The following is a 14,853-nucleotide window of genomic DNA, read 5'->3' on the forward strand; positions in this document are numbered from 1 at the left end:
GGGCTGTGTTACTCTAGGATATTACGTCTCAGCCCTGTGATCTTTTTTTCCTCCCTTAAATCTGCAGCTGCTGGGACGCATCGAAGAACAAACGCTTAGGCTTTCCTTCCCCTGGTTATTGCTGTCATGTAGTATTAGCGGTCTCGAGCTGGGAAATCGCTGGACTCCCTGCTCACCTGGAAACTGAGCCCCTGAGGCGGGGGTCCCGCAGCCCGGTCAGGGCCTTGGGAGCGCAGTTTCCAATAACCGGAGATGTGAGCAGAAGAAGATAGTTCCATATGTCCTCCTTACAACCGCTCCTGCTTTGATGTAAATCCCCGGGATTTGTCCTTTCCAAAGGCAGGGCTCCAGCTCTTTACCCTTTTACCTTACCTGAGGCCCTGGGCTTCTTCGTGCTAATAATGAAGTGTTTTTAACCTATTTCTGCAGCAGAGGTGTGGAAGCTGCAGGCCTGAGGGAAGACGGGACGAGCGTTCCTTGCAGGGACCTGTGGTTGGTGGGTCCAGGGGTGGCTCCAGAAGGCATGAGGGCTCCTGTGACAATCCCACTGCGTGACAAAGAAGGGACACTACAGCCCACGACATAACAAGCGATGGTGCTTCGCATGGAGCCCACGGCCATCATCCCTGCGTGTCGCTGCTCTACAAACGGGCTCAGCGAGGGGGAGATGGGACATCACAGAATCACAGAATCACAAGGTTGGAAAGGACCCACTGGATCATCGAGTCCAACCATTCCTAGCACTCCCTAAACCATGTCCCTCAGCACTTCATCCACCCGTTCCTTAAACACCTCCAGGGAAGGCGACTCGACCCCCTCCCTGGGCAGCTGTTCCAGTACCCAATGACTCTTTCTGTGAAGAATTTTTTTCTGATATCCAACCTGACCCTCCCCTGGTGGAGCTTCAGGCCATTCCCCCTTGTCCTGTCCCCTGTCACTTGGGAGCAGAGCCCAGCTCCCTCCTCTCCACAACCTCCTTTCAGGTAGTTGTAGAGAGTAATAAGGTCTCCCCTCAGCCTCCTCTTCTCCAGGCTGAACACCCCCAGCTCTCTCAGCCGCTCCTCGTCAGACGTTCTCCAGCCCCTCACCAGCTTTGTTGCTCTTCTCTGGACACACTCCAGAGCCTCAACATCCTTCTTGTGGTGAGGGGTCTTGTGGTGAGGGGCCCATCGATCAGAGCCACTGCCCACGCGGGGCAAAGCTCAGCGAGAGCTGCTGTCCTCATGGACACCTGGGAACACCCTGAGGAGCTGCAGCAGGGCGAGAAAAGCTGTGGCTTTCCCTCTCGGGGTTTAGTCAGGTGAGTACCAAAGCTTCAGGTGTGTTGACCCGTAGGCCAGGGCAGCGCTGGGCTGCGAAGAGCCTCACACAGACTGGATGGTGTCGGTGGAAAGACATGTGAGCACAAGGTGGTATTCGAGCCCAATTACCTCACAGACATTGGCCTTATGTAATTTAGGATTAACTCTGCTGACACGACTGTATTTTGAGCACGGACTCTGCCTGTGACGTGGGGGTGGAACTGGCACTCCCGGACAATAACTTGGAAGAGTCCTTTGCTGCCCACTCTCCCGAGCGACCCGGGACGTGGGGAGCCAGAGGGTCTGGGGCGATGAGGCAGCGAGTGCTGGGGATGTTGTATAACGTGGTGTGGAACAGCATTGTTCCTGCCAGGATGAGTAAGAGCGCAGCTGAGGCTGGTCACTGCTCTTCCATGTGTCCGAGGGAGGGGGAGGCTGAGAGACAGTCGCACAGTTGAGAATAAAGACAATAAGTCTATAAAAGTTTAAGAACTGAATAGATTCCTGACATTTGTTTTTCATTATCACCAAATAACATATAAATAAACATACGACAGAACCAAGAGCAGCATCCTAGTCACACTCTCCAGAAGAGGCTGTGTTTAGGTTTAACTTAGGCTGCTTTGGCCAAACCTCCTCCTTGTGTGCTCTGTAGTGAGGAGAAATAGCAACGCCGGCTGAGCACGGAGGCCTCCATCCCCCTTCGGAACAGAAAGCGAAGCAAAGGCTTGTCTGTACAGGAAAGCTGGATCTAAACCTGCTGCTAATTGTTACGAACCAGTAATATGGAGGGAAGGATGTGAAAATAAGCACAGCAAGTCAACAGAGGCTTTTTTTTTTTTCTTGCTGTGAAAGGAACACAATCATAAGTAACTATTTTTGTTATTATTTTTGCTTGTTCATATTCATTAGCGTGTCTCAGAGGGAAAATGTCTGTCAATACATAGTGGTAGAATAATAGAATTGTAGGGTTTGCTTTCCCTTTCTTCATATTTAATGTTGTAAAATGGGCCCTTGAGTGATGCTGCATGTACTGCACGCCATAAACACTGCCCAGGGCTTGCGAGAAAAGAATAATTCAGGCTTAAAATGCAGCGGCTGTTTAGCTGCCACTGGGTATTGGGTGTTTTCCGATCGCCTTGCCTTGCACATCTCCTCCAGGCCAGTTATGGGGATTGCCGGTCAAGTGGGGGCAATGGGGTGATCCTGGTGCAGCAGAGCTGGGGAGGGGGTGAGCAGCTCGGCAGGTGATGTTTTAAATGACGGTTGTGAGAATTCACAAAGAAAGATGGGAGGGGAAGGCTATCTGAGAGCAATAGTGATGGCATGGGAGAAGGGAATTCTCAGAAGAGTCCTGGGCAGAGCCAGGGAAGAGGCAGCCTACGGATGCGATTGCTTAGTGCAGGTCGCTCTTACAGTGTGGATACACTGCTCAGTCCCTGCCATGTGGAAGCAGTCAAATAACTGCTTTGCTGCCCAGGCAGAGCTCAAAGTTACTGGAAAAGGCAATCTAAAGCGAACCAGATCGCATGCAACATCTCAGCTCCCACCGAGGAAAAATAACTGCGATTGCAGCGATGTAGGGAGGGCTTGTGGCAGTCAGGATCCTCGTCCTAAGGGCTTATAAATGAGTCTGAGGACATTCTGCCCTGTGCCGTGAAGTCAGGTTTCGGGAGACTTTATTGTGTTAATGTTGTTGCTAACATCACTGAGAGAGTAAGAGATGCTTTCCTGCAATTCAGTGGAGCTTTCCTCAAAGAAAAACCATGAATTCCAAAGCTTTTAGGTCATACATGTTAAAACCTACTCTGCTGCTGCCACAAATATTACAGCCGGTTCCAAAATGTGAATGGTAAGTGGGCTAAAATCTTCTTTACAGCCTCCTTCTAAGAGGTTCCCTGATCTGTTAAATATGCATAGCAACTGGCACCCCCACCTCCCATAAAGTGCCCTGTGTTATGCTGAGAGAGTTCTATTCATTCCAAAAGACAGGGAGATCTTCTAAACAGACAAGGCTGCTGTAGCAGGTCCTCCTCCCATCTTTGGCTCAATCCTGCTTGGACCCGAATGCTCCATGGCACTGGGATGCTGGAAAAAAACAGCAAGGGTAGGAATCAAGAGGAAAAAGTCCCCTGGCACCAGAGACATTACCTCTGCATTCCTCTCCCCTTCAGCCTCAGAGTCCTCCCGAGGACTCTGCCCCACTATGGGGCTGGAGGGAACAATGCCTTTATTTTTGGGACGTTTCTTTTTTCCTAGATTTCTCTCCATTGCTCAAGGGGGAGGCGGGAGGGGGAAGTGGAGGCAGCTGGACCCAATAAAGCTGAGCAGATATAAAGAGGCAGAATTTGGGTGGGGGGACCTCTGCCTTGTGAATGAAGAGAGGCTTTTTTTCTGATTAAAACGAGCTGTTCTTTATTTTCCTGTTGTGGACCCTGCCTTTGATCAGCCCATCCAAAGCATCACAAATCCGTGTCGGTTCTGCAGCCTCTGGCTCCTGCCCCTCCTGGACCCGGATTCATTGGAGTGATGAGGCTGGGCTAGAGAAGACAACTTAAATCTTTGAGGTTCTTCATCCATGTAATGAAGTTTGACAGGGATGGCACAGCAAAGGAGATGAAATTGTAACAGAAAGGACACTGGCTGTGTTCAGCAGATCAAGAGATCCATGGTTCGCCAAGGAAACATCATCAGAAGTAGGGGAGGGACTGGCTCCCAGTGAAGCCTGAAGCTGGCAGCAATGCTTAATGCACGAGAAATGAAAATAACAAGAGGCAAGGCCTCTGTGGGGCTTCACCATGGTCAGTGTGTGAGGACTTCTCTTGGGTCTGGGGCAAAAGTAAATGCGCTTTTTTAACCATCAGCTTTAAAGCAGTCTGTCTCAGCTTAGAAGAAAGCATATTAATTGAAATAAGAAGCATCAGAATCTACACATTTTTGCTAACAAGAAATGAGTCTGTTTATTCCAGTAGTGCAGAATTCTGGAGTTCTGCAACTGAAGCATCCTTTGAAGGTGTTTTGAGCTGCTGCTTGGTTGTAGAAAACCTTCCCTTACAAGAAGCCTGCACGATGCTCGAAAATGTGGTAACTGCTGGGAGAGAGGATGGGGGGTTAATGCTGTATTCAAACTTCCTTGCAGCCTGTGCCATGTAAGCATCACACAGAAACATATTAGTCTCGCTCTCTGTTTTGTTATCAAGTAAAATGACCAATTGGCACTAGAACAGCAAAGGCTTTTGCAGAGCTCCTTTTGATATCTTGTTCCTTGACTGTAAACTGTGGACAAACGGCTCCTGGTGGTGCAAATGCTCATTTAAGGAGCCTCCCCTCTCAGCCAGGGGTTCCTCCCTCTACAAGTCCCTGTTAGCTGTCCTTCCCATCCCACCACCCGGGTGCTAACAGACACCTTGATTACCTGCAATGCTCTGGGCATATTTAGCCAAGCTGTGTGGCCTCTGCACTAATTTCCCAACAGGTTTTCCTCCTCTCCCAGTCTTTCAGGCTCTCCCAGACCCCACAAATCCCCCGTGATCCAAATACCCCAACGATTTGGCTAAATCCTCACCTCCGTTAGGCCCGGCTGTGGGCACAAATCCTCCTGTCGCTGTCTCTCTGCCCTCTCCCTTCCTTCCTCCTACCCATCGCTGCTGTTTGCAGTTGCCTGACTGAAACTCAGGGTTTTTAAAAGTCTAATTTTCCACTGAAACAGCCCCAACCCTTCTGTTCGCTTCTGTCCCGGCTGTACGTGTTCCTGCTGGCTGAGAAGAACCACCTGGTTTTTCTCTCCTTGTTTGCTGACATCCTTGTTGATGTTCCCTTGTCTCCCACGCCACTCGCTGTCTGTCCTCGTGCTCCCCTGTGGCCGGAGCCTTCCTTCTTCCAGCTCTCTCCCCACACGCTCCCGCTCTTCTTTTACACTCGGTATCGGGGGCCAGGTCTGATTTATACTTTCCATACGTGTTCTACGTTGTGTTCGCCATGACCAAGGTGATCTCACGTTGTTCTTTCCGTCTCGCCTCTGCGCTGGGCTGGTTTGCAGATGGGTCGTTACTCGAATTCCAGTAAGGAACCTGCAGCTCTCTGGATGTCTTCCCCCACTCCGTGTTTTCTGGGGGGTGTATACCCAAACTCGGGGTTTATTCCTGCCTGCCTTCTTTCAAGTTCACCGTCTTGTCTCTCAAACCCCACACTTCTTCCCGCTTAACCTTTGCCCAAGCTGCTTCCCACTTCTGATTGGTTTCGAGCAGTGAGAAACCTTAGAAAAGGCGCCTCAAAACATCCAAACTCCCTTCTGGGCACCCAGTGCTTGGCTGTGCTCACCTTCCAAGCGGCGCTTACAGCATTAAAGTCCTCCGATGAGCTTTGAGGATCTTTGCAGCTGCTCTCAAAGCTCTCCTCTGCTTTCTCTCTGCAGAGAACCCTCCTCACGTGCGGCCGCCGGGCAAGGAAACTCATATTGAGCGATGATTTGCCTCGGGCGGCCCCAGGCCCTCGGGTGCTCGCGGGGGCTGCAGCAAATCGGCCCTGGTACCAGGCATGCTCCTGGTTCTCCCGGTCTAGATCGCTTCAGCGCTGGAGATGGACAACCTGTGCTGAGCAACTGCCCGGCCCGTTGGCGGTTTTCAGCCGCAGTGGGGAACGCTCTGCTCTGTCCGCATGTAGAACAGAGCGAAGACAGGGCTGTCTGCCCCGGGTGTGCCAGCGAGACCGGGGCGCAGGCACGGGCTGAGGGTGCCTTGGAGCAGGAGATGGGGCGTACGTGGGAAGCCTGGGCATTCCTTACCCCTCAGTAAGCCCTGCTCCTGCACACACCCCCCCGCTTCTGCAAGCTCGCAGCATCCGGAGCCACCATCCTGCATCTTCGCCAGCAGTGTGTGACATGATTACAAAGCAAAGGCTGCCCAGAGGACAGGTAGAGACTGTGGATGTGGCAGATCCCATTGGCATCCCTCTATCCCTCCACCACATCTGCGGATATCCACCCATCTGTCTGCCCATCCATCCATCCATCCATCCACCCATCCATCCATCTCTTTCTCCCTCCCTCCCTCCCTCCCTCCCTCCCTCCCTCCCTCCTTTCATCCACCTATCCATCTGTCCTTCTTTCTGTCCATCTCCCCATCCATACATCCTTCCCTCCATTTCTCTATCCCTCTGTCTGCATCCCTCCCTCCCTCCATCCACACATCCACCCCTCTGCCCACCCCTCTGTCCATCTATCAATCCCTCCACCTGCCTGTTCATCCATCCCTGTTTCCATCCATCTCTGTTTCCATCCATCCATCCATCCATCCATCCATCCATCCCTCCATCCACCCACCTGTCCAGCCACCCCCCCTCCCCCTCGGCCCCTCCCTGGCCCCGCCCCCTCCCGCCCCCGCAGGGCGCTGCTCTGACCCTGTCCCAGCCCCCACCTCTGGCCCCGCCCACCTTCCGCCTACCGATCCCGCCCATCCCTGGCCCCGCCCCACTCATGGCCCCGCCCCCCCTCCGGACCCCGCCTCCCCGCCGCCGTCCCCGCCCCCTGGTCATGGTCCCGCCCCCTTTCTCGGCCACGCCCCACTCCACCCTTGGCCAACGCCCCTTAATCCCTGTCCCGGGCCCGTCCCCGCAGGGCGCTGTGGTGCCTCTGGTCCCGCCCCCTTTCCTCGCCCCCCCCGCCTCTCGCCCCACCCCTCGCCCCGCCCTGCCCCACCCCCGGGGCGCTGCGGTGTCTCTGGCCCCGCCCCTCCTAGTCTGTGGCCCCGCCCCTGCCCCGTTCCCGCCCATTGACGTAGCCCCGCCCCCCCTCATCCCGCCCCGCCCCCGAGGCGTAGCTGCGGCTCTGGCCCCGCCCCCCGTCACTGACCCCGCCCCCGCCGGGGCGCCGTTGCGGCTCTGGCCCCGCCCCCGCCCCTGGCCCCGCCCCCTCCCCGGGCGCCCCTCCCCGGGCGCTGGGGCGGCCGCCGCTCCCCCGCCGGCCCGGCGCGCCCCGGCCGAGCATGGAGCAGTAGCGGCTGTTCGCGCGGCCGCTCCGCAGCGGGGCCATGGGCGCGGAGCGCAGGGGGGACGCGGCGGCGCCCCGCGGCGGCTGCGCCTGCGGCGGCGGCAGCTGGCGGCTGTTCCTGGGGTTCTTCGCGCTGTCGCTGGCGCTGCACGTCCTGACGCTCGGCTGCTACCTGGAGCTGCGCTCCGAGCTCCGCCGCGACCGCGGCCCGCAGCCCGCCGCCCCGCCGCGCCGGGACGGCACCGCCGCCGCGCCCGGGCCGCCCGCCGCCCGCCCGCAGCGCCCGGGCGAGGGCACCGACCGCCGGCAGCAGGTGGGTGCGGGGGGACCGCACTTGTCGCGCCCGGGGCGCCCCGGCGGCCGAGGATGCGCCCCCGGGACCGGGGTCTGCGGCAGCTCTGGCTCCGTCCCTCCCTAGCCCGGGGTTCCCCAGCGGCGTTGGCTCTATCCTCGCTCCCGAAACCGCATCCCTCCCCCGCCTGGGGTTCCCGGCACCGTGAGCCCCATCCCCTCCCCAGCCCGGGGTTCACCGGCAGCGTTGGCTCCATCCTTGCGCCCGAAACCGCATCCCCACCCCTCCCCGCAGCCCCGAGTCCCCGGCGCCGTTGGCTCCATCGCCTCCAGCCCGGGGTCCCCGACGGCTCTGGCTCCATCCCTGCTCCCCAAACCGCATCCCCGCACGGCTCAGGGATCCCCGGTAGCGTTGGCTCCATCCCTCTGCCGCGTCCCCCCCAGCCTAGACCTCAGCGGCAGCGTTGGCTCCATTTCCATCCCCCCACAGCCCCGGCTCCTCCGGCAGCATTAGCTCCATCCTTGCACCCGAACCCCTCCCCGCAGCGGGGTACCCCAGTGGCGTTTGCCCCATCCCTCTGCCCAAAACTGCTTCCCCCCCCCCCCAGCTCAGGGTTCCCCAGCGGCGTTGGTTCCATCCCTCTGCCCTCAACTGTATCCCCCCCCCGCGAAAGCTCCATTCTGAAACCGCATCCCTCCCCAGACCGAGGGTCCCCGGTGGCATTGGCTTCATCCCTGCACCTAAAACCGCATCCCCCCCATCCAAAACCAGGGTACCCTGGCGGCATTGGCTCCATCCCCGCCGTCTCGGTGGTCTCCAGCAGCGTTGGCTCCATCCCTGTGCCCGAAACTACATGTGCCCCCAGCTCGGGGCTCCCCGGCTTGTTGGCCCTATTCCCCCCCGCCCGGGATACCCCCCCAGCGCTGGCTCCATCCCTGCATGCAGCACCGCATCCCCCCTTCCCAAACCGGGGTACACCAGCGCTGGCTCCATCCCTGCGCCCACAGATGTAGTTTGGGACTGTCCCGCTCCTGCAAGCGCTTTTACCCCCCCCCCCCCACTTGTGATTGTTTAGGAAAAGAGTGGGAAGCGCCATTCCTTCACCGGTGAGAGTTAAGGTTGGAGAGAACTTAGTTTCCTTCTCCTAGGCTGGAAGGTGGGAAGGGGCAGCCGGTGCTCAGGGGGGCTCCGAGGGGCTGCCTGCGTTCCACCTGCTCCATCACCCTGTTCTATCGCAACAGCCCCCTTCCCTCTACCCGGGGTGACAGTGGTGGGCGACGTTGCTGTGGAGGGCTCTGCACATCCCCTGCTCCTGCCCACCTCGGCAGCGGGAGAAATCCTCGTCCCTGTGCTCCCCTCTCCTCTCCAGGGGTGGTGGGTTGGATTATTTGAGTTTTTCCTTTCCCCCTACCCCCCAACCAAGGTGCATCTGCCTTTTTGGCGATGGCTCTGTGTCCCCCAGCAGCTCCCAAGTCTGAGCTGTGCAGAACAGGTTGGTTTCTACCTCTAATTTTCCTCACCGCTGCATCCAGCCGCTGGGACTGGGGAGCCCGGAGGGGCTTGCGCGTCCCGAGAGCCTCTGGGAGGGCAGGAGCGGAGCTGGGGCCTCTGCTCGCAAACTTAGCTCATTTTTTCCAGGCATGAAACCTCGCTGCAAGCAGGATAAGCTGGAGGAAGGAGTTTCCTCCCCTCTGAGCCTCGCGGGCGGATGGTTCGCTCCCCAAAGGTGCCGGGTGGCTTTGGCAGGGGGTCCCGGGGGTCGGGGGAAAGCAGAGACGCCAAGCCCTGCCGCAGCGCCCCGACAGTCCTTGGCTTGCGGGTTATCGGTGCAGGGAGGGGGCAGAACAAAAATAGCTTTGATAAAGCTGCGAGTTTGGAAACTCTTCCTTATACTTGGCAGCGGGCAACTGTTCCGCTGTGCCGGCCTCGGCTGCTGCCGGCAAAGCCAGGCTCGCGCCGTCCAGTGGGTCTTTGGATTCTGCAACTTCCGATAGTGAAATCTAAATAAGTGCTGAACCCGGGGGGGAAAGCCGTTGCTCTCCGGACATCGCTTTCTTTTTCCCTTCCGTCTTTATGTGGTGTCACCGTAAAGTGAGCTGGAGCAGCTCAGTGTCGTGTTCGAATTCTTCGGTTGTCTTGTAATAGCACGCGGCTGAAGTTCCTTTCGTGTTATCGTGCTGGATCTGTTTAGTCTTTTGAGCTCTTCTTTGCAGCGAGCGTATAATGAAATACCAGGGTAAATAGCTGAGGCGTTCATAAATCACAGTGTCAGATCATTTGTCTCTGGATGCGTCTGAAGATCCAAGCATCGCTCGCTACAGCTGACGTACTCCAGATAAGGTAATGCTAATTATTTATTTCTTTCTGTTACATCTGGCCTCTCGGGAATAGGATGAAAAATTCTTTCGGCTGTATCGGAGCAGTTGGTTGTGAGAGAAAGTTTCCTTATTGTAAGGACTGAGATACTGGGCAGCGTGCAGCCCGCACCCGAACCGCGGGCACCAAAAGCTCCGTTTGGGAATGGGCGCTCCGACAGCGTGTAATTAATGATGTTTGTGGTGGTGCTGCTGTTCTCGTTTCCCGCTGCCTTTTCTGCTTTAGCGTTCGCTTGAGTCGATGTGCGGCTGAAACCAAACCCTGTGTGTCCCAGGGTGCTGGGGATGTATCCCTTCCGCGGTAAAAGTGGCGAAACGAGGCATTTGCAAACAGCTTTGTTTAAGGTTAAAAATTCCAGAGGATGTCTGGGTTTCGGCACTGCCTTCCAACCTGTAGCAGCCACAGGTGAACCCAAAGAGTCAGGAGACATATGCTGACATAAATTGAGCAGAAATTACTGAATAATTATGTCAGGAGCTCTGATCGATGACATTTCCCTGCCAGGGACCTGCAAGTGAGCGGTTGGAGCCAGGATCATAGAATCATGGGACCGTTTGGTTGGAAGAGACCTTTGAGATGGAGTCCAACCATTCCTGTCCACCACTAAGCCCCATCCCTGAGCACTTAATCTACCCGGGTTTTAAACCCCTCCAGTGCTGGGGACTCCACCACCTCCCTGGGCAGCCATTCCAATGGCTGAGAACCCTTTCCGTGAAGAGTTTTTTCCTGATGTCCAGTCTGAACCTGCTTTGCGGGGACCCGGCACCCCAGTGAGCACGGTGCTGTAAGCCCTCCAACACCCTGTCCCTGCATTTAGCCATGCAAAGTGTTTTCAGTTAACGGTAATTACTGCGTGTATTGTGATGGCACAAGCTGATTCAAAACGAAAAAATACTCCCCTCCAACTCCCTCTTTTCTTTTCTTTTTATTTTTTCTTTCCCCTCTTTCTTTTATCCCTCTCGCTGACCTGAGGCGGGAGGAGGGGAAGGACGGGGAGCGATGGTCAGCACCAAGATTTTGGCAGAAACCTTGCCTGGCCGCCTGCCAGAAATTACCTCATGACAGGAGTGAGATTTGGCAGCTCCGGAACGCCCCGCTTCCCTGTCTTACAGGGTATTCAAATGTGTAACTCATTTAAGATACAAGGGCAATTTTTCATGGCAGAGGTTGAGGCATTGTAGTTCACATCTTTGTCCCAGAAGCCGCGGGGTGTTGCATCACCGGCTTGGCGTTGAGATGAAAAGTTGGTTAAAGCTGCTCTAATTCCTCGGCTCCTCGATTGCCGCTCCTCTGAGGTGCGATCGAGGGCCCGGGGAGCGGCGGGATGCTCAGCCTTTACTCAGGGTATCGGCTCCAAATAATCCCTTTGGGTGGATGCGCCGGGTGATACAAAAGGGATTCTGTCCGTGTGTTCGTTAGCGTTTGGCAGGTACTTTGCTGGCAGCTCTGCTTGCTGAGAACAGGCAGGAGGATGCTATGTACCGCTTATTAAAATATTTCTGCCTAAACTAGATCATGTTTTGTTGTCCAGAGGAATCATCCTTGCGATATTTGAGCCTTGTGGAATATCCTCTCTGTGTTTTTTCTCCGAGCGAGTCTGTGCCGTGCCACATTGCAGCAAAAACTTGTTGTTTTCCAAACAGCGGGTGAAGTGCATGCCCTGGTGAGGGTCCTGAGGCAGCTCCGAAGGAGCCAGAGCCTGTTGCAGTCACATCGGGTATCCATCAGAGAGGTCAGATGGAACTCACGTTGAGGCGGGGGGGTCGGGTGCTGCTCTAAGGGCAGCTGCCAAGCCATCCCCAAAAACATGCTGAGCAGGAATTGCACTGCAGCCTCTGCCTTCATCAGCACCGAAGGTCTCCTCTCCTTATCTCCACCTCAACGAGGGTTGTACCTACTTGTGAGTAGCGCCTGCATCTGCATCCCTGACAGCATCATTGCTTTCCTGCCCGCATTCGTCATCCCTCCCCAGCCACCTCTATAAACTCTTAGTTGTTCCTTGGATTTCTCCGCTTTCCCGCCTCTATCTCTCCATGTCCTGGAGCAGCAGTTGGGGCCCTCCTCTTCCAGCAGTTGTCAGGCAGTACACGGCCCCGTTAATTTATACCTAAAAGCCTGCTTGCTTGTTTGATGAGGGAATTATAGGAATAAAGCTTTGAAGGTGAAGTAGTGTTTTGCTGGCAGTGGTGGATGAAGAAATACAATGCAAGTGCACAGCTTGGTCCGTGCATGCTGCTTTTTGCTATATTTAGTAAAAATTAATAACTGGCTTCACTTGACAGGGAGGAAGTTAAAAATTTGGTGAATAATATATATGAGTTTTTTTCTGTTTCTGGTCAGGATGCTATGGCAGAATTCTTGCTGGATTCGTGGGAGGGGTTCGCCTGGAAAAGGGTTGGGGCACATGGGCTGTGGGAAAGAGCTGTTGTTGGTAGAGGACAGACGCATATCGTGTTGTCCTTCACACTTCACCTGTTGTCCATTCTCTCCCACTGAAGGGTTATAACTGAAAACCTGAAATTGTGGCTGGGTGCTTGGTGCCGTCTGTTCTTAAAATCATTGCCCAGTATGTCTCCAAACAATGTTGTCGGTCTTGAGTGAGTAGCTCTGTACTGGAATGGAGTTGTGAAGGCTGTCCAAGCACCTCAGAAGCTGAAGGGTTTTGTTGCTCAGCTCTGAGTGCACTTTGGTGGGTTTTGCCCTAGTAATGCGCAACTGCAATTATTTTGCCCTTTCTTCCCAATCCCAACTCCAGCGTAAAAGACTGCATCGAGGTGCGGTTTGCCCAACTTGCTGTCAGCAGGTCTCAAAGGCATTGAAGCTGCTCCCAAGGCTGCTCCTCCCTGAGCATACCTGGAGCTCACCCGTGCGCGTTCATCCCTGTGGCGTGCAGCTGGTTCCCGCATCCCGAGCCGGGAGGCTGTGCCGGCACATGATGGATCAGGGAAGAGCCGAGACCCGACAGCGCGCTGAAAGCTTTGAGCAGAGCATCTGGTTGGGAACGCTTCTCCAGCGTCGGCCTCCTCTGAAGGCAGCCCCTGTGCAGTGCCCGGTGGCGCACGAACCTTTCAATACCTGCTGGTGCTTTGGGATTTCATGGCTTGTGATCACAGGTTATGGAAAGCGTGAAGGAAGGTGGTGTTTAGGGATGCATTTCATGGTGGGTTTTCCTTCCAGTTGCACTTGGCAGTCTTGGAGGAAGCTCTTGCAGGGCAATAAAGGGAGATGTCAGTCCGTTCTTTGGCTAATAACGCCTCAGGGCTCTGCTAACTGTCATTCACCTCTCCGTAGTGCCCGTCCCTCGACAGCAAGGATAACATTCCTGAGGCTGCGGGAGGTTTGGGGGCTGCTGGGAAGAGGGGGCTGCAGTGGGGTTGCCTGATATCAAATAGAAAACATATTTCTGCTACTATGCCTGTGAATATTCCGTGCAAAATCTGGCATGAATCCATCAACAGCTCCTTTTAAAAAGAAAATGGTACAGAGCGTCAGGAGAATGGCAGTGACGGCTGCAGTAATTGGAAAATTAAGTGCAGTGCGTGCTTTGCCCGGAGGGTTTGAGGTGCATCCATGTGCCGTGCAGGAGGTTTAACTCCTGGTGTGCAGTGGAGCCGTCTCCGTGGGGAATGCCCCAGTGGGCACTGCTGGGACCTGGCTGCCGGACCCCTTCTGCTGATGGACAGGGGGTTATCCTGCTGCTGGGGAGCCTCCTTGCGCCCTGCGGGTGAGACAGACTTGGTGGTGGTGGGATGTCACCACATCCAAGTTGTTCAGCTGCGAGGGCTGGAGCTTAGTCTGGAGAAACGGAGGGTAAGGGGAGACCTCATCGCTCTTTACAACTGCCTGAAAGGAGGTTGTAGCAAGGAGAGGGTTGATCTCGTCTCCCTGGTAGCCAGTGACAGGACAAGGGGAAATGGCTTCAAGATGCACCAGGGGATATTTAGATTGACTAGTAGGAGGAATTTCTTTCCTGAAAGGGTTGTCAAACATCGGAACAGCTGCCCAGGGAGGTGGTTGAGTCACCATCTCTGGAAGGGTTTAAAAGATGAGTAGATGTTGTAGTTGGGGACATGGTCCGATGGCAGACTTAGCAGAGCTGGATCAATGGTTGGATTCGGTGATCTTAAAGGTCTTTTCCAAACAAAACCATTCAGTGATTTAGGGATTCCCCTTTGGAAAGAGGGAAAAGTAAAAATAGCTGCAGCTCTGGGGCCTCTAGGTGCAGGTGTGGCCGGGGAGAGCCTTGGAGTGCTGGGGATGCTGGCGAGAAGAGTGAACAGGTGAAAAAATGGAAAAATCTCACGTCTGGGAGAGAAGCAGCAGTTGGGAAACATGGAATATATCCTGCAACTGTTGTTTGGAAGCATGTGTCAACATCGGGCAGGTTCTCAGTTGGTGGCAGTGCATGGGGAGAGTGCAGCTGCCCTGCTCCGGGGCTGTGGGTGTCCCGAGGAGGATAGGTGGTGGGATGGTGCCCAGGGAGCATGAGGCTTCCTTCCTTTCAAGGCTCATGAGCTTTGCCCCATCGTCCCCCTCTGGAGCTGAGCTCACCGGTGTTATTTTCTTTATTTGTATTTTCTGTTCATTCCATGAGGACAAATCCTGCAACTCTGTGCAAGGACTCAGGGCTTTTTATCAGCATCTATTGAATTCCTTGATGGAGAAGGCGGCTGTTGTCGAAGCGTGTGACCAATGCGTGAGCAGAGTTGGGAGGGTTTCACAATTTTTAGGGGAGTTCACTAGCAAACGCTCCAGCCCGTGTGTTTAAGAGCCCTCGGTGGCATTCCAAAGTCACCCTTCATGTAGTGCTTTATCAAACCGATATTATTCTAACCTGTTAGCATTATTTTTCTTACCACACAATACTATAAATCTTGTCCGCTCTTCCATACACATGT

At 55.1% G+C, this 14,853-nt stretch overlaps 2 protein-coding genes across 5 annotated transcripts in view; both read left to right on the forward strand.

The window, feature by feature from the left end:
• Positions 1 to 14,853, forward strand: part of ARR3 (arrestin 3) — a 349,343-nt gene that overhangs the window by 200,497 nt on the left and 133,993 nt on the right. Inside the window, exon 2 of the mRNA XM_054076014.1 lies at positions 6,583 to 6,590. The gene's annotated coding sequence lies outside the window, so the exon portion shown is untranslated. The remainder of the gene's footprint in view (positions 1 to 6,582; positions 6,591 to 14,853) is intronic.
• Positions 7,236 to 14,853, forward strand: part of EDA (ectodysplasin A) — a 78,007-nt gene continuing 70,389 nt past the window's right edge. For 2 of the 4 annotated variants that reach the window (XM_054076025.1, XM_054076026.1), the window contains exon 1: positions 7,236 to 7,600. In XM_054076025.1, the coding sequence (XP_053932000.1) occupies positions 7,328 to 7,600 (273 nt within the window). In that variant the 5' untranslated portion in view covers positions 7,236 to 7,327. The remainder of the gene's footprint in view (positions 7,601 to 14,853) is intronic. The other 2 variants (XM_054076022.1, XM_054076023.1) reach the window with 1 other exon arrangement.

This window comes from Cuculus canorus, chromosome 10 (genome assembly GCF_017976375.1).
Source record: "Cuculus canorus isolate bCucCan1 chromosome 10, bCucCan1.pri, whole genome shotgun sequence".
In the NCBI taxonomy this organism is placed as follows: Eukaryota; Metazoa; Chordata; class Aves; order Cuculiformes; family Cuculidae; genus Cuculus; species Cuculus canorus.